At 46.9% G+C, this 22,362-nt stretch overlaps 1 protein-coding gene across 6 annotated transcripts in view; it reads left to right on the forward strand.

Annotated features, from left to right (window-relative positions):
• Nucleotides 1–22,362, forward strand: part of DNAH2 (dynein axonemal heavy chain 2) — a 118,910-nt gene that overhangs the window by 9,093 nt on the left and 87,455 nt on the right. For all 6 annotated transcript variants that reach the window (XR_009211092.1, XR_009211094.1, XR_009211093.1 and 3 more), the window contains exons 4-14: nucleotides 2,155–2,325; nucleotides 8,125–8,353; nucleotides 9,279–9,389; nucleotides 9,859–10,097; nucleotides 12,429–12,620; nucleotides 13,325–13,482; nucleotides 14,290–14,377; nucleotides 15,093–15,298; nucleotides 15,776–15,905; nucleotides 16,172–16,354; nucleotides 18,223–18,437. Coding sequence is in view for 3 of the 6 variants with exons in the window: in XM_058431469.1 (XP_058287452.1) it covers nucleotides 2,155–2,325; nucleotides 8,125–8,353; nucleotides 9,279–9,389; nucleotides 9,859–10,097; nucleotides 12,429–12,620; nucleotides 13,325–13,482; nucleotides 14,290–14,377; nucleotides 15,093–15,298; nucleotides 15,776–15,905; nucleotides 16,172–16,354; nucleotides 18,223–18,437 (1,922 nt within the window). In the remaining 3 variants the exon portion in view is untranslated. The remainder of the gene's footprint in view (nucleotides 1–2,154; nucleotides 2,326–8,124; nucleotides 8,354–9,278; nucleotides 9,390–9,858; nucleotides 10,098–12,428; nucleotides 12,621–13,324; nucleotides 13,483–14,289; nucleotides 14,378–15,092; nucleotides 15,299–15,775; nucleotides 15,906–16,171; nucleotides 16,355–18,222; nucleotides 18,438–22,362) is intronic.

Here is a 22,362-nt window from a genome sequence, read left to right on the forward strand (position 1 = left end):
ACACGTTCCAAATGCATTATACTTTTTGCCCTTATGCTAGCAATACGCCAGTACACCATTTCCAAGCCTGGGTGTTATTTGTTTAGCAAGGATTTTTTTTTTTGTAATGATGGGCAATAAATGAGTTTTTTTCTTTTTTTTTGAGGCAAAGTCTTGCTCTGTTGCCCAGGCTGGAGTGCAGTGGCATGATCTCGGCTCACTGCAACCTCTGCCCCCAGGGTTCAAGTGATTCTCCTGCCTCAGCCTCCCGAGTAGCTGGGATTACAGGCACACGCCACCATGCTGGGGTAATTTTTGTATTTTTAGTAGAGACGGGGTTTCATCATGTTGGCCAGGCTGGTCTTGAACTCCTGACCACTGGTGATCCGCCTACCTTGGCCTCCCAAAGTGCTGGGATTATAGGTGTGAGCCACTGTGCCTGGCCTTCTTTGTTATTTTATTTGTATTTGACTTCAAGTGAATATATATATATATTTTTTATTTTTGAGACAGAGTCTTGCTCTGTTACCCAGGTTGGAGTGCAGTGGCATGATCTCAGCTCACTGCAACCTCTGCCTCCCGGGTTCAAGCAATTCTCCTGCCTCAGCCTCCTGAGTAGCTGGGATTACAGGTGCATGCCACCATGCCCGCTGATTTTTGTATTTTTTTTAGTAGAGGCGGGGTTTCACCATGTTGGCCAGGCTGGTCTTGAACTCCTGACCTTGTGATTCGCCCCCCTCCTTGGCCTCCTGAAATGTTGGGATTACAGGCGTGAGCCACCACGCCCGGCCAGTTTTTTTTTTTTTTTTTTATATTTGCATTTAAAAAAATGATATATCTATGCAGGTCCTTTTGTCTATTTGTTTATTGAGGTTTTAGTGTTTTTCTTATTGGTTCATCCTGTCTATATGTATTATAGGAAAGATTTTAGATCACTATTAATTTTTCTTGACCTGGAAACTTTAAGTAAGAGAGATTCCTTCTTCCAGGAGGAAAGATGAAAAGACTTCCCAAGTTCACTGATCTGTATCTTCATATCTTCTGATTTCCTTTATTTATTTGTTTGTTTATTTTCGAGACGGAGTCTTGTTCTGTCGCCCAGGCTGGAGTGCAGTGGTGCAATCTCGGCTCACTGCAACCTCTGCCTCCTGGGTTCAAGCAATTCTCCTACCTCAGCCTCCAAGTAGCTAGGATTACAGGCACCCACCACCATGCCTGGCTGATTTTTGTATTTTTGGTAGAGATGGGGTTTCACCATGTTGGCCAGGTTGGTCTTGAATGCCTGACCTCAGGTGATCCACCCGCCTTGGCCTCCCAAAGTGCTAGGATTACAGGCATGAGCCACCGTGCCCAGCTAATTTTATTTATTTATTTATTTTGAGACAGATTCTCACTCTGTCACCCAGGCTGGAGTGCAGGGGTGTGATCTCAGCTCACTGCAATCTCTGACTCCTGTGTTCAAGTGATTCTCCTGCCTCAGCTTCCCAAGTAGCTGGGATTACAGGCATGCACCACCACGCCCAGCTAATTTTGTATTTTTAGTAGAGATGAGGTTTCTCCATGTTGGTCAGGCTGGTCTTGAACTCCCGACCTCAGGTGATCCACCTGCCTCGGCCTCCCAAAGTGCTGGGATTATAGACGTGAGCCACCGCGCCTGGCCCTTTTTGGTGTTTTCATGTCTTTTTCCCCTCCTCACTTTTTCCTTACTGTTGCACCAATTGACTTTTACCCAGTATTTTACACTTCTTTTGGACTCCATCGTGAAGAAATTGCTCCTGTACCCTCTCCCTTTTCCAGCTTATGGTCTCCCTGCTCCTAATTGCTTGATTGAGGCTAATATCCTACACATTCCCTTAATTCACCTTTACCTTTGAGATCGAGGTCTGACATTTTTAAAAACTACAGGCATAAAGATCATCTCTTGCATTGGGTGGATGATATCCCAGTTTTCCAGTTTTCCTCTATGATTTTTTTTTTTTTTACGTTTAGAGGCAAGAAATCTTATTGTTCTGTTTCTTCCAAAGCTTGAAATCTATTGTTCAATTTCTCCTAACCATTCTGAACCTGTATGGCTTCTCTCATCTCCCATGTCCTCACTTGTGATTGTGGATGGGAGGAATGACTCATCCTGGCAGTTGTAGTTACTTTGGCCCTCTGTTTGCTCTCCTTCTATAGAAGCCCCTTTTCCTTTCCCGAGCTGCGCTGACAGGACTGGCAGATGCAGTGTGGACACAGGAGCACGATGCTATTCTGGAACACTTTGCCCAGGACCCTACAGAATCCATCCTCACCATCTTCATTGACTCTTGTTTTGGGCTGAAGCTAGAGCTGGGCATGCCTGTACAGGTGCGTACCCTACATTCCCAGATCAAAGGTGGTCCTACAGAGAGCTGAGGGCTCTCAGTTCCTTCATCATCCTTAAGTCTTGTCATCTCCTGTGCCCACGGCCTATTGAGCCCCACTGTGTCAGGCACCCTACTTGGTGGCAAAGATAGGAAGAAGGATGATGCAAGAATGCTGTCATGGGCCGGGCACAGTGGCTCACACCTGTAATCCCAGCACTTTGGGAGGCAGAGGCGGGTGGGCAGATCATGAGGTCAGGAGATCGAGACCATCCTGGCCAACATGGTGAAACCCTGTCTCTACTAAAAATACAAAAATTAGCCAGACATGGTGGCGGGCACCTGTAATCCCAGCTACTCAGGAGGCTGAGGCAGAAGAATCGCTTGAACCCAGGAGGCGGAGGTTTCAGTGAGCTGAGATCATGCCACTCTGCACTCCAGCCTGGTGACAGAGAAAGACTCTGTCTCAAAAAAAAAAAAAAAAAAAAAAAGAATGCTGTCCTGGTCTAGTGGGGAAGACAGACATATAAGCAAATTAAGCAAATATTTACTATAGTTTGTGATCATGGGCAAAGCTTTACAGGAGTGTTATGGGAAAAACTAATGGAGCCAGTGGAATTCTGGGAAGGCTTGATGGTGGAGGTGCTATTTGAGCTGGGATGAAGGGTAAGTAGGATTCCATCAAGACTAGGTAAGAGCTATTCAGTGAAGACCACTCTATGTACAAAGAAAAGAGAAGTAGTGGGAAGTGATACTGAAAGGGGCTTGGGGTCAGCTTGTGAAGGGCCTTGTATGTTATACTTGAGAATTTGGCCGCTATCCCAGAGAGTGCCATTGAAGTCTTTTATAGTTTAGATAGATAACTATTTCAACAATGTGGAGAATACATTAGACAAGGGTAGACCTAGGGTAGGGAGACAGTTAAAAGACAGACGGATAGTAAAATGTTGCTGGTAGAATCTGGGCGGTGGTCGTACAGGTTATCATTGTAAAATTCTTTGAACTTTTCTGTATATATCTTTGAAAATTTTGGAAATAAAATGTTGGAAAAGTTAAAAGGCCGTTGCTTTGCTCTTATTGGCAGCACATATACAAAAGTGGAAAGGATGAGGATGATTGGCATGGCCCTGTGAAACAATGATGCAATTTGTGAAGCATTCTGCATTGAACATGGGCAGAAAACCTTTTGCCCTGTGCACTGGCAGTAATCAGCCACAAAACAATGAAAAAAGATTTCATTCGCAAAAGGAACCAAAATTTGCAAAATATATTTGAATATACATTTTAATATAAAAGTATGATTTATATGAAAGAAAAGAACTTTGTTGCAGGCCATGAAAAATGATTCGAAGAAATGAGCCACAACTTGTTTTGGAGTAGGAATCTTAATATCATAAAGATCATTTTATATAAAAAAACTATCATATTTGGCTCACACCTGTAATCATAGCACTTCAGGAGGCTGAGGTAGGCTGATCGCTTGAGCCTAGGAGTTCGAGACCAGCCTGGGTAACATAGTACAACCCCATCTCTACAAAAAATACAAAAATTAGCCAGGCATGATGGTGCATGCCTATAGTCCCAGCTACTTGGGAGGCTGAGGTGGGAGGATCACTTGAACCTGGGAGGTGGAGGTTGCAGTGAGGTGTGATCACTTCACTGCACTCCAGCCTGGGTGACAGAGTGAGAACCTGTCTCAAAAAAAAAAAAGAAAAGAAAAGAAAAAAAAAGGGCCAGGTGAAACTTCCTTTAAAAATTATTACCCTTGAATACCTGATAAAATGAGCAAAAAGTAAAACTACCAAAAAATAGAAAAAACCAAACCAACCAAAAAACCACAAAAAAACCCTGAGAGTAAACAAATTTAATCTAATACACTTTTAAAATGGGAGACCAATGAAAAACATATGCACCGAGTCAAAGAATGGTGCTCCCCCGGTTACATGGAGTGAACTTGAGAGGGTGTAATAAAATTTTAGTAAAGAGAAAGACAGGCCTGTGCACTGTGGAGGCTGAAGCCAAAGGATTACTTGAGCCCAGGAGTTTGAATCAATCCTGGGCAACATAGCAAAACCTCCAACTCAAAAAAAAAAAAAAAAAAAAAAAAAAAGAGAGAGAGAGAGGAGGAGCCTAGGTTTGTTTGTTTGTTTGTTTGTTTGTTTGTTTTGAGACGGAGTTTTGCTCTTGTTACCCAGGCTGGAGTGCAATGGTGCAATCTCAGCTCACTGCAACCTCCGCCTTCCGGGTTCAAGCGATTCTCCTGCCTCAGCATCCCGAGTATATGGGATTACAGGCATGTACCACCACACCAGGCAAATTTTGTATTTTTAGTAGAGATGGGGTTTCTCCATGTTGGTCAGGCTGGTCTCAAACTCCCGACCTCAGGTGATCCACCTGCCTCGGCCTCTGAAAGTGCTGGGATTACAGGTGTGAGCCACCACACCCGGCTTGAGCCGAGGTGTTTTAACAAAGATTTTTCACTGCCTTAAATTAGCACTAACCACCTGTCCATTTCCCTGAGGCAATTCTCTTAGGCCAAAGAAAAGTGAATAAAAGATAAAACACCCAACCCTTTCACTTTAGCTTCCAGGGGCAAAAATAAACTGGTCTCTCACGGTGGGAGGTCAAATCACCCACAGTACATTAGAGCAAAAAGAATGAGTTCACATGCTTGCTGCCCAAGCACGAGCAAAATGAAAAGAAATTGCATGGTAACTGCAAGCGCATTACATCAAAGAAAAAAGAGGAACAAAGCATGCAAAAGAGGAAAACATAACTGTGAACAGGAGGAGATTCCTCACAACAGTACCATGTTCTACTGCAACTTAATAAGACCAGGGATTCAATTAAAAAAAAAAGCTGAGCGCTGAAATGATAAAATATGAGAATGAGATAAAAGGGAGATTGCAGATTTTAGATAATGAATAAAGCGGCGTGTTATAAAACCAGTAGATTGGAAATAGCAAGGAACTGAATAGCTAACCCAGAAAATGCTATCACTGACAGAGGAGAGGCTTGAGGTAATCACAGTGTGTGCAGAAGAAAAAGCCAAGGCCATTAACACAATTAGAGAAGCTAACAGATACGAAAGACTAACATAGATGATCTTGTATACAGAGCCAACCAATGGAACAATAGAAATGTAAAGAGAAAATACAAATCATTTCCCTGAAATGCAGAAGGAACCGAATCTGGAAATCAAAAAGGACACACTGTATTCCACAAAATGTGTTACACATCTTGGCTAAGCTACTCAATTGTAGGAAAAATTAATTCCTTAGGAATATCCCCTATGTGGTAATCCTGCTAAGAATATTTAACTTGAATCTGACAATAAGGAGACAATCCGATAAATCCAAATTAAGAGACATATTGGGAAAAGAAAACTGGCCTGGACTATTAGATATATCAATGCCATGACATGAGAATCGCTTGAACCTGGGAGATGGAGGTTGCAGCAAGCCAAGGTTGTGCCACTGCACTCCAGCCTGGGTGACAGAGAGAGAGACTGTCTCAAAAAAAAAAAAAAAATTAAAAATCTAAAAATTATGGGCTGGGCACGGTGGCTCATGCCTGTAATCCTAGCACTTTGGGAGGCCAAGGCGGGTGGATTGCCTGAGCTCAGGAGTTTGAGATCAGCCTGGGCAACATGGTGAAACCCTATCTCTACTGAAATACAAAAAAATTAGCTGGGCGTGGCAGCATGCACCTGTAATCCCAGCTACTTAGGAGGCTGAGGCAGGAGAATCGCTTGAACCAGGGAGGCAGAGGTTGCAGTGAGCTGAGATCGTGCCATTGCACCCCAGCCTGGGCGACAGAGTGAGACTCCGTCTCAAATAAATAAATAAATAAAATAAATTAAATTAAAAATAAAAATTAAAAATAAAAAGAAAATGAATGCCATGAAAGAAAAAGGTTGGAGAGTGGTTTAAAATTAAAGGATACTAAGAGACATGACCATGTGTGATCTTGGATTAGATTCTGGATTGGGTCTTTCAAAGCAGTGAGCTAATAGAACTCGAAATTGAAAGTTAGTGAGAAAACTCATAATATTTTTCATAATCTTTTTTTCTTACCACCATAGAAAGGGATCCTTTGGGAAGAAACCTCTCTTCTGGATGAAGAAGCATTTATTTGAAGCTCAAGAATTCCTTTATAGCTACTTCTATTTCTTTTTATTTGCTTAAATTCAAGTAAAATTAAATTTAATAGTTTTAATTAAAAACAGCTTGCTCCTATTTAAAAATAATGATTTTAATTAAATTTTATATATGTATATAGCTATAGAAAAATATGTAGAATAATGTTGTCTCTAATATTAACAATATTAATTTTTAGGTGGTGGAATTTTAGATGACATTTTAACTTTTATCTTTGTACTTTTCTGCATTGTTTCAATTATTTATATTTAACATATGTCATCTTCACAAAAATAGTAGTTGTTAAGCTTTTAAAAATGTGGACATGGCTGGGCACGGTGGCTCACGCCCTTAATCTTAGCACTTTGGGAGGCCAAGGCAGGCAGATCACCTAAGGTCAGGAGTTTGAGACCAGCCTGACCAACATGGAGAAACCCTGTCTCTACTAAAAATACAAAAATTAGCTGGGTGTGGTGGCACATGCCTGTAATCCCAGCTACTTGGGAGGCTGAGGCAGGAGAATCGCTTGAACCCGGGAGGCGGAGGTTGCGGTGAGCTGAGATCGTGCCATTGCATTCCAGCCTGGGCAACGAGCGAAACTTCGTCTCAAAAAAAAAAGACACAAAATGTCAATATTTATTTTATTTCTGGGTGGTAAGAAGACAGATGATTATTAATTTCTTCCTTGTGCTTTACTTTGTTTTTAAAATTAAATGAATTGTCAGCAGGGCGTGGTGGCTCGTGCCTGTAATCCCAGTGCTTTGGGAGGCCGAGGCAGGTGGATCATCTGAGGTCAGGAGTTTGAGACCAGCCTGGCCAACCTGGTGAAACCCTGTCTCTACTAAAAATATAAAAATTAGCCAGGTATGGTGGTGCGGGCCTGTAATCCCAGATACTCGGGAGGCTGAGGCAGGAGAATCGCTTGAACCCGGGGGGCGGAGATTGCAGTGAGCTGAGATAGTGCCATTGCACTCCAGTCTGAATGACAAAGCAAGACTCCATCTCCAAAAAAAAAAAAAAAAAAAAAAAATTGCCAAGACTAGTCAAAAAAGCACTAAAAAAACCAAATGAAACAGGTGAGTCTGATATTAGGGTGGAAATGGCCTTTCTAAATATGTAGCAGTCAGAACTTTAAGGAGTTTTATATTTAATTACACGAAAGATATATGCTTTTGTATGTAAACCACAAAAACTCACCATAAGCAAAATTGAAGCATATATGTTAAATTTTGGGAGAAATATATGCAACCAAAATGGAGAACCCTAGATAATTGTCTCTTCCTTCCAGTCCTTCTCCTTTCTGCTTTTTCCATTGGCTGAAGTGCTTCCTCCATTCCATCTTTTCTTTCTATTGATCCATTCATCCATCCAACAAATATTATTGAGCATCTACTCTATGCCAGGCAGTGTACTAGGTTCTGGAGCCTAGTTGGACAAAATGTACAGTCCCTACTCTCAAGGCATACTCTCTGCATTTCCTCCCCACATCTCTGGATATGGAATCTTATATCCGTGAAAAGAACAGGAAGCACTTCATGGCACTTCCATTTAGAGAAGGATCAGGATACCCTGAGGGACATGAGAAAGAACTCAGCCGGGCTTTCGTGACTGGGTGTCATGGCTGGGCCTGGAGACTGAACTCTGATCTGCTGTCTTCCATGCAGACCCAGAACCAGCTTGTCTACTTCATTCGCCAAGCACCGGTCCCCATCACCTGGGAGAACTTTGAAGCAACCGTGCAGTTTGGGACAGTGCGGGGCCCCTATATCCCGGCCCTGCTTCGGCTGCTCAGTGGAGTCTTTGCCCCTCAGATCTTTGCAAACACAGGCTGGCCTGAGAGCATTAGAAATCATTTTGCTTCTCATCTGCACAAGTTCTTGGCCTGCCTGACAGGTAAGTGGGAAGACCGGAGTGACTAGTTTCTCCTTAGTGTCCCCCAACTCTACAACTAGTGAAGTGGTGGGTCCTTCGTCAGAGCACCTGCATGGAGGAAGTATTCAGCATGCTTATCGAATTGGTAGAATAAGGTACAAGATTCACCTTCTTCTTCTTCTTCTTTTCTTCTCTTCTTCTTCTTCTTCTTCCTCTTCTTCTTCTTTCTTCCTTTTCTTTTTTTTTTTTTTTTTTTTTTGAGACGGAGTCTCGCCCTGTTGCCCAGGCTGGAGTGCAATCGCATGATCTAGGCTCACTGCAACCTCTGCCTCCTGGGTTCAAGCGATTCTCCTGCCTCAGCCTCTCGAGTAGCTGGGATTACAGGCACATGCCACCATGCCTGCCTAATGTTTTGTATCTTTAGTAGAGATGGGGTTTCACCATGTTGGCCAGACTGGTCTGGAACTGCTGACCTCATGATCCACCTGCCTTGGCCTCCCAAAGTGCTGGGATTACAGGTGTGAGCCACCACGCCCTGCCAAGATCCGCTTTCTAATCCAGACACACTTTTCTGTTGTAGAACTGGTTGGCCAGACCTGCTTCAACTTAGACTTGGAAATTTCTAAGAGCACATGTGGGGGAAGGGGAAATATAGGTGCTGTGGGGGCACTGGGGGGACTCGCATGTCTCGTGGTAGAGAGTGTTGAAGGCGAGATACAGATCTTTGACCTTATTTTATGGCAATTTCTTGTTATAACTCCATGAGGTTTCCCTCTTGTCTTTGGTCATTTCCTGATATCAAAAAAGCATGAGTCATCATTTCTCCCACCTGCTCTCCTGAAATGCATATGCTTCCTGGTCCCCTAACGATCATCAACCGTGATTCCTTTGGGGCCAGCAAGAACTCATCCCCTCTGTCCACTTTCACAAACTTTCCTTTCCTTAGACACTCGCTATAAACTGGAGGGGCACACGGTCCTCTACATCCCTGCAGAGGCCATGAACATGAAGCCTGAGGTGGCCGTAAAGGACAAAGAGCTGGTGCAGCGGCTAGAGAGTGAGTGGCTGGTACTGCCAGCATTACCCGGCGATCACAGGGGAGAGGGAAAGGGGAGGCCTGGATGCTGACAATGGAGTTGGGTTAGGAGGTCTCTGTCAGGGTTGCGGGGAGGGAAGATGCCATTGGGAAGCAGTGTGAAGAAATGAAGGATTTTTTTTTTTTTTTTTTTTTTGAGACGGAGTCTTGCTCTGTCGCCCAGGCTGGAGTGCAGTGGTGCGATCTCGGCTCACTGCAAGCTGCGCCTCCGGGGTTCACGCCATTCTCCTGCCTCAGCCTCCCAAGTAGCTGGGACTACAGGCACTTGCCACGACGCCCGGCTAATTTTTTGTATTTTTTTTTAGTAGAGACGGGGTTTCACCGTGTTAGCCAGCATGGTCTTGATCTCCTGACCTCGTGATCCGCCCGCCTCGGCCTCCCGAAGTGCTGGGATTACAGGCTGAAGGAGATTTTGTACTCTCCCCTGCAGCCTCCATGATCCACTGGACCCGGCAGATAAAGGAGATGCTCAGTGCCCAGGAGACTGTGGAGACAGGAGAAAATTTAGGTCCTCTGGAGGAGATTGAGTTCTGGCGCAACCGATGCATGGACCTGTCTGGCATCAGTAAGCAGCTGGTGAAGAAGGGAGTGAAGCACGTTGAATCCATCCTGCACCTTGCCAAGTCGTCCTACTTGGCGCCCTTTATGAAACTGGCACAGCAGATCCAGGTTTGTGAGCGAATCAAAGGATTCAGGCTCAGCAAGAAGTGGGCAATGGTTGGGATGATACAGGGAGCTAAGTAAGGAGAGGGAGCCAAGGCAGTCTTCGATAGCACAGACTGACTCACCCAGGGTTCGGCCTTGTACTTGCAGGAGAGTATAACATAGTAGAATAGAGGGTCCCTAAGGAGAGACACATCGAGTTAACCAATAAATATACATCAAGTACCTTCTGTGAGCACAACCCCTGCCACCCAGCTGGGAAAATAAGATTACCCAAAACAGGATTACTAGACAGCGTGGGAGCCTAAGATGAGCTCATGTGGTTCAGTCCAGGAATTACAAGATAAATACCTTTTTTCTTTGTTTGAATCTGCCTTCCAAGGAAAATCCAAGGAAAAGGGATAAACACTTTTTTTCTTTTTCTTTTCTTTATTATTATTATTTTTGAGACAGAGTCTGGCTCTGCCGCCCAGGCTGGAGTGCAGTGGTGTGATCTCAGCTCACTGCAACCTCTGCCTCCCAGGTTCAAGTGATTCTCCTGCCTCAGCCCCCTGAGTAGCTGAAATTACAGGTGCCTGCCACTAAGCATGGCTAATTTTTGTGTTTTTAGTAGAGACGGGGTTTCACCATGTTAGTCAGGCTGGTCTCAAATTCCTGACCTCGGTGATCCACCCACCTCGGCCTCCCAAAGTGCTGGGATTATAGGTGTGAGCCACTGCACCCAGCTCTTTTTCTTTTCTTTTCTTTTTTTTTTCCTTTTGAGACAGGGTGCTGGAGGCTGGAGTGCAGTGGCGCGATCTCGGCTCACTGCAACCTCTACCTCCTGGGCTCAAGGGATCCTCCCACATCAGCCTCCTGAGTAGCTGGGACTACAGGTGTGCACCAGCATGCCCGGCTAACTGTTGTATTTTTTGTAGAGACAGGATTTTGCTATGTTGCCCAGGCTGGTCTCAAACTCCTGAGCTCAAGTGATCCACCCACTTCAGCCTCCCAAAGTGTTGGGATTACAGGCGTGAGCTACCTCACCCAGCTCAATTGTTAATTTTTTTTAATTATTATTATTTTGAGACAGAGTCTTGCTCTGTCAACCAGGCTGGAGTGCAGTAGCGCGATCTTGGCTCACTGCAACCTCTGCCTCCCGGGTTCAAGCGATTCTCCCGCCTCAGCCTCCCGAGTAGTCCACCACCATGCCCGGCTAATTTTTGTATTTTTAGTAAAGACAGGGTTTCATCATGTTGGCCAGTCTGGTCTCGAACTCCTGACCTCAGATGATCCACCCACCTCGGCCTCAGTGCTGGGATTACAGGCATCAGCCACCTCGCCTGGCCTAATTTTTAAATTTTTTTGTAGACAGGATCTCATTATGTTGTCCAGGCTGATCTCAAACTCCTGGTGATCCTCAGCCTCCGAAAGTGTTGAGATTATAGGTGTGAGCCACCACACCTGTCCAATAAACATTAAAAAAAAATTTGATATGATGTGACAAGCTGATTATGTTAGTGCTGGGTCACACAGGAAGTAAGAGTGGCTTGTAGAATACAGATAGAAGACCTGTCTTCCTAGGTGAAAATTTCAGCTGGGTATTAAGGGAATTGAGCCAGAACTAACTGGAGGAGCCTAAAGCCCTGGCTGAGAACAGGGCAGTGAAAGGGAACTGAGTGACAACTATGGGGATGAATGAGTGTGATGTGCGGCCAGTTGATCAACAGCAACAGAGTGTCCACTTAGTGCAGAGTCCTGAATTCAACTGGAGAAAACAGACACAAAATCTAGAAAAATCTAGACTCGAGGGAATTCTCGGTCTGGTGGGGGAGCTAGGGCACACACATGAGGAAAGACAGAAAAGTTGACATGTGCTAACTCTGGTCCGAAGGCTCACAGAGACCTGAAATGATCGCTACTGTGTAGGGCTGATGGGAGGGATTCCTCTCAGAGGCAAGTCAGAATGGGGTTGAAGGTGGTTAAAAAGCATTTGTGGGCCGGGCGTGGTGGCTCACGCCTGTAATCCCAGCAATTTGGGAGGCTGAGGCAGGTGGATTACCCGAAGTCAGGAGTTCGAGACCAGCCTGGCCAACATGGTGAAACCCCATCTCTACTAAAAATACAAAAATTAGCTGGGCGTTGTGGTGGGCACCTGTAATCCCAGCTACTTGGCAGGAGAATTGCTTGAACCCGGGAGGCCGAGGTTGCAGTGAGCTGAGATCGTGCCATTGCACTCCAGCCCGGGTGACAAGAGTAAAACTCCCTCTTAAAAAAAAAAAAAAAAAAAAAAAGCACTTGTGTTGAATCAGTGCTTTCCAGTGCATAAATCTACTTCTTGTCTCTCTTTACTGCCAGGATGGCTCTCGTCAAGCACAGTCAAACCTGACCTTTTTGTCAATCCTGAAGGAACCTTACCAGGAGTTGGCTTTCATGAAGCCCAAGGACATCTCTAGCAAGCTCCCTAAGCTGATCAGTCTCATCCGCATCATCTGGGTCAACTCTCCCCACTACAACACTCGGGAGAGACTGACCTCGCTCTTCCGAAAGGTGTGCATATGCCGAGAGCGGGATGGAGGGGTTTATGAGGGTGGCTGGGTTTTCTGAAGCAGGGGGAATGCATTTGGCAGAGGATCTGTGGTTGAAAAGGTAGTGAAGATGGCCCTTCTGCTCAGAGACTGAGCTCAGAAGGCTTCTACCGGCATCGTCTGCTTTAGGGTTGCTCAGCGTTGGAGCCTGGGCTAGACTTTCTGTTTCTAGGTGGAGGTGGCTTAGGCAGGAAGAGGGACTTCAGAAGAGGAGTTGGTGGAACACGGGGAAGCAGCAGGAAGAACAGACCCCCAAGCTGAGCTGTGCGGAAGGAAAAGCTCTTCTTCTCATTCCTCAAGATGGAGATTGCAGTGGGGGAGAGGGGGATTTAGGAAGGAACACCCGCTCTTGAGGAGCAGGGCCTGGTGCATTCACTGGGGGTGACAGAGCCAAAGAGTGGGAGAAGGGACACTGAGCTGAGACCTTGCTGGGCAGGGCAGCTGCAGAGCTGGGCTGAGGCAGAGTAAGGGGCCACCTAGGACAAGGAGTGGGCATGGAACCCAGAGGTGTTGGCCTGGCCAGGGGTGGAGAACCAGGGGTGGGATGAGTTTCAGGAATCAAATCAAGGAGTAGGGGGCTGAGACACAAGGTACGGGTGGGGGATGCAGAGAAGGAGTTGGGTGTCAAGGAGGCGGGGACAGAGGCTGTGGGGACTCCTTCCGCAGATGAGCAATGAGATCATCCGCTTATGCTGCCATGCCATCTCCCTGGACCGGATCTTTGAGGGATATGTCTCTTCCAGCAAGGAGGACCTGCAAGGCTGCATTCTCTGTTGTCATGCTTGGAAAGATCACTACCTACAGGCTGTGCAGATGCACACCCAGTACGATACACCTCCCCTAACATCCCATATCTCAACTCCCTTGTCATCCCTGTAAGAGGGTAGATTCTGACTTCTTTCTTGTACACTTTATTTAGCCTCTTGGTTGTATTTTCCTAGACCCAGGAGTTTCTACATCTGGCCAAGTTTTCTCTCTGGATACAGACACTGTAACTCATTGCCCTGGCTTCTCCTTTTTTTTTTTTTAATTTTAATTTTAATTTTTTTTTGAGACAGAGTCTTGCTCTGTCACCCAGGCTGGAGTGCAGTGGCATGATCTCACTCACTGAAAGCTCTGCCTCCTGGGTTCACGCCATTCTCCTGCCTCAGCCTCCCCAGTAGCTGGGACTACAGGCGCCCGCCACCATGCCAGGCTAATTTTTTGTATTTTTAGTAGAGACGGGATTTTACCATGTTAGCCAGGATGGTCTCGATCTCCTGACCTTGTGATCCACCCATCTCGGCCTCCCAAAGTGCTGGGATTACAGGTGTGAGCCACCGCGCCCTGCCTGGCTTCTTATTTTAATAATCTCTCCTCCTTGATCCCAGGAACCCTACCTGATCTTTTCCTCCTATCTTGACCCCATCGTCTAAAATTCCATTATGTATGAATCTGCTCCTAGAACTTAGATGCTCTGTCTCCTGTCTGGTTCTTCTCACCTTGGGTCTTGTCCTTTGGGATTCAGGAGAGTTGTTTCTCGGGATCTGATTTTCTAGGGCTTTCCCTGAATGCAGGGCTCCTGGTCTAGCTTTGCATAGCCAGACTGATGCTCTTGCCTTCCAATTCAGTCAGCCTTTCTCCTGACACAGGTTCTCCAGTCGGGGCTGGGTCCTAGACCAGACCAGCATCTTTGCTCAGGTTGATGCCTTTGTGCAGCGCTGCAAGGACCTTATTGAGGTGGGAAGACTGAAGAACCAAAAGCTAACAGTAGACCCTCCAGAATCCCTCCCCACCTCCCACCCCAGGAACCAGGGCAAACGGGGCAGAGGCTAAATATTGAACTTATGGCCGGGCGCGGTGGCCCACACCTGTAATCCCAGCACTTTGGGAAGCTGAGGCGGGCAGATCACCTGCGATCAGGAGTTTAAGACCAGCCTGGCCAACATGGTGAAACCCCGTCTCTACTAAAAATACAAAAATTAGCCGGGCGTGGTGGTGCATACCTGTAATCTCAGCTGCTTGGGAGGCTGAGGCATGAGAATCTCTTGAACCCAGGAGGCAGAAGTTGCAGTGAGCCGAGATCGCGCCACTGCACTCCAGCCTGGGCAACACAGCAAGACTCTGTCTCAAAAAAAAAAAAAAAATTGCACTTACCACATTGGCTTTTCCTGCACAATTGTGTGTCCTGCCACCACACCACTTTTTCTGGCATTTGCCTCTTATCGCTGCCCTACTATTTCATATTTCATTCTGTGGCCAAAGTTCATCCCAGCAGCCCCCTGCAGCTGGTTGGCCCTTCCTGATTTTTAGATATTTTCTTTTCTTCTTCTTTTTTTTTTTCACTTGCCATCACTCGCAGTGACGTTTTTAGACGTTTGAAGCTAAACCAAATAGCTTAGGACTTTGGAGTTTGGAAGGAAAGCAGGAACCCTCACGCTGTCTTCTTTTTTAGGTATGTGACTGTCAGTATCACTTCGCCCGCTGGGAAGATGGCAAGCAGGGTCCCCTTCCTTGCTTCTTTGGTGCCCAGGGGCCACAGATAACACGGAACTTGCTGGAGATTGAGGACATCTTTCATAAAAATCTGCACATGCTGCGAGCCGTTCGCGGGGGCATCCTGGATGTCAAGAACACCTCTTGGCATGAAGACTACAATAAGTGAGGGAACCACAGGCTGATGCCAGGCGTGGGCAGGGAAGGCAGATCAGGCAGCCAAGAGTGGGAGGAATGGCAAGAGTGTGCAAAGGAAATCGTGGAAGGACAGATCGGGATCAGGGCGATGGGGAGTGGGGACAGGAGACAGTGCAGGGGAGGGGGGTGGCAGCTTGGGTTGAGGGTTCCAGAGTGAGCCTTTCCGGACTTGGATCTTGGTTCTGCCACATACCAGATATATGACATTGGGCAAATTACTCCACCAGCTCTCTCCGCTTCCTCCCCTATGCAATACGGTTAGAGATAGAGCCTATCTCACAGCATTGTTTTGAGGATTAAATGGATTTATGTAGGTAAAGTACTTAGAGTGCCTGGCACACAGGAAGCCCTCCGTCCTCAGCAATGCATGGGATTCTTCCTCAGGGGTTGGACTTGGGGGCAGGCGAGGGCACTCAGCTGCCACATGCCTCTCCACTGGTGCAGGTTCCGTGCCGGAATCAAGGACCTGGAGGTGATGACCCAGAACCTGATCACCTCAGCCTTTGAGTTGGTGCGGGACGTGCAGCACGGCGTGCTCCTGCTGGACACCTTCCACAGGCTTGCCTCCCGCGAGGTGCGGCTGCCCCGCGGCTTCCTCGGCTTCCCGTCCCGCGTGCTTTCCTGGAATCCCTTCCGAGCCTTCCGGAGACCCTCCTGCCTCCACGTGTGCCCTTCTCCATGTCCAGAATTCGGGCGCCTCTTGTCTTTCTTCTGTTCCCTGGCTTCGGCGTCCCCGGGAGTGTGACTCCCGCAGCGGGGTGCAGCTTTCCTCTGGGATGAGTGACCGGAGGGAACCCGCCTTCCCGGGCACGTCGCCAGCCTCTTCCTCTTCTTCCCTAGGCTATCAAGCGGACTTATGACAAGAAGGCGGTGGATCTCTACATGCTGTTCAATAGCGAGCTGGCCCTGGTGAACCGTGAACGGAACAAGAAGTGGCCAGACCTGGAGCCCTACATGGCGCAGTATTCCGGACAGGCGCGCTGGGTGCACATCCTCCGGCGTCGCATCGACAGAGTCATGACCGTAAGTGCCTGGCCTTCTCCAAATTCTGTCGTCAGTGAGACGGCCGGGTTTGCAGGCCGTGCCGTGTGCCGGGAGGGATGGGGGACGGCTCCTGAGAGGTTCCCCAAAGAGTCTTCATGACCAGCACCTGTGTCGGTGAGGGGAGTGGCAGGTTCAGTTCAGTGAGGTAAGTCGTGGGTTAAGACCTGCAGAGGTGGTGTGTGAGGCTGGTAGAACATGGGCCATTTTAGGAATTTCTTTTCTTTCTTCCTTTCTTTTTTCTTTTTCTTTCTTTCTCCTTTTTTTTTTTTTTTGAGACGGAGTCTTCGCTCTGTCACCCAGGCTGGAGTGCAGTGGCTCGATCTCGGCTCACTGCAAGCTCTGCCTCCCAGGTTCACGCCATTCTCCTGCCTCAGCCTCCCGAGCAGCTGGGACTACAGGCGCCCGCCACCGTGCCCAGCTAATTTTTTTGTATTTTTAGTAGAGACGGGGTTTTACCGTGTTAGCCAGGATGGTCTCGATCTCCTGACCTCGTGATCCGCCCACCTCGGCCTCCCAAAGTGCTGGGATTACAGGCATGAGTCACCCTGCCTGGCTTCTTTTTCTTTTTTCTTTTTTTCTGAGAAGGAGTTTTGCTCTTGTTGCCCAGGCTGGAGTGCAGTGGCGTGATCTCCGCTCACCACAACCTTTGCCACCCAGGTCCAAGCAATTCTCCTGCCTCAGCCTCTCAGGAGCTGGGATTACAGGCATGCGCCACCACGCCCGGCTAATTTTGTATTTTTAGTAGGGAAGAGGTTTCTCCATGTTGGTCAGGCTGGTCTTGAACTCCTGACCTCAGGTGATCCACCCACCTCGGCCTCCCAAAGTGCTGGGATTATAGGCGTGAGCCACCACGCCTGGCCTCATTTTAGGAATTTCATATCAGGCTGCAGGGGAGGAATAGGGCTGGTATCTGAGGTGTTGGGTCAGTAGAAGATACAGCCTTATGATCCAGAGACCTGGACAGGTGACACCCTTACAGAGCCTGGTCTCTCTGGAAAGACAGCACAAAGAAACAACAGAAAAACATTGTTTTAAAACTTTTTGGGGCCAGGCGCTCACACCTGTAATCCCAGCACGTTGGGAGGCTAAGGTGGGTGGATCATTTGAAGTCAGGAGTTCATGACCAGTTTGGCCAACATGGTGAGACCCTGTCTCTACTAAAAATACAAAAAGTTAGCCAGGTGTGTTGGTGGGCACCTGTAATCTCAGCTACTTGGGAGGCTAAGGTAGGACAATTGCTTGAATCCTGGAGGCAGAAGTTGCAGTGAGCTGAGATTGTGCCACTGTACTCCAGCCTGGGTGGTGGAGAGAGACTCTGTCACAAACAAACAAACAAAACAAATGAACACACACACACACACACACACACACACACACACACCCCCTTTGGGAATACAAGTTGAAAGCTGTTGAGGTAGTGACCTGCCATCATGCAGCTGGTGCTGGGAGAGAGTTAGGCAGCCTGCAGATAGTTGGAGGCTGGTTTGGGCCTGGTGGGCTACGCCTGGGCTAGGAAGGGCTGACACTGCTTTTCAACCTTGTGCCTCATATCCTGCTCCTTCTGTGACTGACCTTTTTCTCCCAGCTTTTTTTCCTGAACAAATTCTCTGTGCTTTTCTTTCCTCATTTTGACTCCTTTTCTCATTGTGCCTTGGTCTCTTCCTGTCACCTTCCTTTTTGACTCTACCTTCCTTCTAAGTTATCAAAACTCAATCCATCTCCGTAGCAAGCCTTATGCATATTGTCGGGGTACGTGCGCATGCACGTGTGTGTAGGTCTCAGGGAGATGGTGGCCCCTGGAGGAAGGTGGCAGGCTGGCTCCACCCGCCTGTTCTTCTTCCCCTCAGTGCCTTGCTGGTGCTCATTTCCTGCCCCATATTGGGACTGGAGAGGAGAGTGTGCACACCTATCAGCAGATGGTCCAGGCCATTGATGAACTGGTTCGAAAAACTTTCCAAGAGTGGACATCAATGCTGGACAAGGATTGCATTCGGCGGTTGGATACCCCATTGCTGCGAATCAGCCAGGAGAAGGCGGGCATGCTGGATGTCAACTTTGACAAGTACAGGAGCCACCTGGCGCCTTTTCCCTACACTCCCCTTCTGCAGCTCTCCCAAGAATTTAACTCCCATCTTTTGACTCCTCTCTTCATTATTCTCTCTCTTTCTTATACTACAATATGTTTGCTATCGACATTTTCTTTATTTCTTCTTTTATTTTTGTTTCTCCCCACCTCCCACCCTGCTATCAACATTTTAATTTTACAACTTATCTTAAAACAAAACAAAACAGCAAAACAATGATCGGCCAGGCACGGTGGCTCACACCTGCAATCCCAGCACTTTGGGAGGCTGAGGCGGGCGCATCGCTTGAGCCCAGGAGTTTGAGAACAGCCTGGGCAACATGGCAAAACCCAGTCTCTGCAAAAAATACAAAGATTAGCCAGGCGTGGTGGTACAAGCCTGTAGTCTCAGATACTTGGGAGGTTGAGGTGGGAGGATCGCCTGAGCCCGGGAGGCAGAGGCTGCAGTGAGCTGAGATCACACCACTACACTCCAGCCTGGGTGACAGAGTGACCCTGCCTCAAAAACAAAAAACAAAAACCACTCCACTATCCGACTAAACCAGTGATGTCGCTGTTCTGCCGCTAGATGGCCATGATGGCTCAGCTAAGTTACCCAAACCCTGTGCTTTTCCTGACTGTTGGTGGGGCTGTCAGACCATGCCTTCTTCTACAGTTTTATAGTTATGAAACTGTCATACTATAATTACTTAAAATGTAATTAATCAATTAACTAATTTATTAAAAATATATAGCGAGTGCCTTCCGTGTGTCAGGAACTGAAATAGGAACAGGCAGGGAATGTACACAACGGCCAAGTCCCTGCCTTCAGGGAGGTTAGGCTGCTGCTCTGTAAGTCCACAGCTCTACTCTTGGAGTGGGGCTTCCTGTCCACATAAGATGCTTTGAGGCTGTGGCTACTAGTGTTAGATTCCATTCATAAAATGTCCGTGCTTGAGCCCGGCCAGCATGGCAAAACCCTGTCTCTACTAAAAATACAAAAATTAGCCGGGCATGGTGGCAGGCACCTATAATCCCAGCTACTTGGGAGGCTGAGGCAGGAAAATCGCTTGAACTGGGGAGGCGGAGGTTGCGGTGAGCTGAGATCACGCTACTGTACTCCAGCCTGGGCGACAGAATGAGACTTTGTCTCAAAAAAAAAAAAAAAAAAAGTCCGTGTTTGTGGGGACAAATGTAGGAGGGGCTTTGCCAGAGAAGTCCTGTGTGGAGACGGAGTCCCAGGAACAGATGAGACCGTGAGTGTCTGTCCTGGGCAGCAAAAGGTAGCCTAACCAGGGCAAGAGGGCACATTCTGGCTGAGAAAGGAAGCAAAAGAACGAGGATGGAGAAGCAGAGCCGAGTGTCAGGTGACAGGGGTGAGGCAGAGGCATCAGTGAGGGGGACAGGGATATTGGGAACCGCACGGATGAGGAAGCCGTTGAGGAGCTGTTGAGGCCAGGTCGAGAGGTTTGAGAAAAGGCTCCGAGCAGTGAGGGTTGTTGGAGATTGGCTTTGCTGAGCTTCCTGGTTTTGTGAGTTATGGCCAAGCACAACCATGTAAACATTGCCTCCTAAATCAACGATAAGATTCTGAAGAGTTAGAAGCTAGGCCAGAGTTAGCCTAGTTATGCCATTTGCAAGCGTATAATGGGGTTGAACCTGCAAGACACATTCTCCCATCAAGCTGGGTACCCCCAAAGGTATTGTGTCAGGGGAGCCGCAGAGACACCGTTAGAGTTTATGGATATGAGCACACACAGTTCACCAGCTGTCCTTTTTCAGTGAAATAAGGGATTGTGTTCAAATAACTGGATTTCATTAAACACTAATGATCAATCTTTACATTTCTTTCTTTTTTTTTTTTCTTGAGACAGAATCTCACTCTGTCGCCCAGGCTGAAGTGCAGTGGCGCAATCTTGGCTCACTGCAACCTCTGCCTCCCGAGTTCAAGCAATTCTCCTGCCTCAGCCTCCCGAGTAGCTGGGATTACAGGCGCCCGCCACCCATGCCCAGCTAATTTTTATGTTTTTATTAGAGATGGTGTTTTGCCATGTTGGCCAAGCTGGTCTTAAAATCCTGACCTCAGGTGATCTGGCCACTTTGTTCTCCCAAAGTGCTGGGATTACAGGCGTGAGCCACCGTGTCTGGCCAAATATTTACATTTCAAATACGAGAGAAAACAAAAGTTGAGACAAGAGGTAAAGAAATGCTGTGCGTGGGTAGGAGGTAGGCGAGGATCAGGAAAACTAACTAATGGGTACTAGGCTTAATACCTGGGTGGCGAAATCATGTGTACAACAGACTGTCATGACACAAGTTTACCTATATAACAAACCTGCACATGTACCCCTGAACTTGAAATACAAGTTAAATTAAAAAAGAAAATGCCATATGTGGCTGGTGCAGTGGCTCATGCCTAGAATCCCAACACTTTGGAAGGCTGAGGTGGGAGGATCGCTTGAGCCCAGGAGTCCAAGATCAGTGGGGCGATAAACAAAAATTAGCCAGGCATAGTGGTGCATGCCTGTAGTCCTAGCTACTCAGGAGGCTGAGGTGGAAGAATTGCTTGAGCCGAGGATATTGAGGCGGCAGTGAGCTGTGATCATGCCACTGCACTCTAGCCTGGGCGACAAAGCCAGACCCTGTCTCAAACAAAAAAAAAAGAAAGAAAGAAAAGATAAAAGAAATGCCACGTGAGCACTGGTTGGTGGCTACCTCCTTCCAGTCGTCAGGGGTCAGCCAGTGAGAATAGATACAGCATGAACTTCAGTGCTAACTAGTCTCAAGTTCAAACCCTGGAGCATTTTGCCACGTGACCTCAGGCAGGCCATTGAATTTCTCTGAGCCTGAGTTTCCTCATCTACTTAAGAAACCCTTTCCGCCTCGGCCTCCCAAAGTGCCATGGCGGGCGCCTGTAGTCCCAGCTACTCGGAGAGGCTGAGGCAGGAGAATGGCTTGAACCCGGGAGGCGGAGCTTGCAGTGAGCCGAGATCGTGCGTGCCACTGCACTCCAGCCTGGGCAATAGAGCGAGACTCCGTCTCAAAAAAAAAAAAAAAAAAAAAAAAAAAGAAACCCTTTCCTGGCGTTGTCGTGCAGCGGATGACTCATGCAAAGGTCCTCACAAAGAATGAACAACCAACAAGCATTCTTGCCCCTTCAAAACAATTGCCTCATAAAACTTGATGAAGATAGTATTTTCAAAACAAATTTAGCAGAGTGATGTAACAGTTTTAATTTTTAAAACATTTTAACCTTTACGAAGGGCTAATACAGGCATACAGTGTAAAATTCAAAAGTTATTCTACAAAAGGATAGAGAATGAAAAGCCTGCTCCTCTGCTGTCCCCTAGGGGAGCCAGTTTCACTCTGACGACAGTCAGTGTTTTAGGTTCTTGTATAATATTCCAGGAATAGACATCTATGTCTACTTAAGTATCCTTTTTTGCATAAATAGTAGCATACTATACATATTGTTCTATATATTCGAAGTGTTTTCAAAATGATTTATTTAATTTTTCTGTTATAAAATTATTGATCATTTTAGAACATTTGCAAAATGCAGAAAAGTAGAATGAAGAAAAAAATACTCCTAAGAATAACCACTTTTAATTATTTGGTATATTTTTATCACTTCCTCCCCACCCTCCATTTCATTTGGTTGTTTTCCTTTAGTCTTTTAAATCTTTACTGGGTATTTTAAAATGACAAAAACACTACATGCTCACTGTTAAGAAAAAAGATGAATGCAGAAGTATGTAAAGGAATGGCTGGCGTGGTGGCTCATGCCTGTAATCCTAGCACTTTGGGAGGCTGAGGTGGGCGCATCACCTGAGGTCAGGAATTCAAGACCAGCCTGGCCAACATGGTGAAACCCTGTCTCTACTAAAAATACAAAAATTAGCCGGGCATGGTGGCGTGCGCCTGT

This window comes from Hylobates moloch, unplaced genomic scaffold, assembly GCF_009828535.3.
Source record: "Hylobates moloch isolate HMO894 unplaced genomic scaffold, HMol_V3 SCAFFOLD_19, whole genome shotgun sequence".
Taxonomy (NCBI): Eukaryota; Metazoa; Chordata; class Mammalia; order Primates; family Hylobatidae; genus Hylobates; species Hylobates moloch.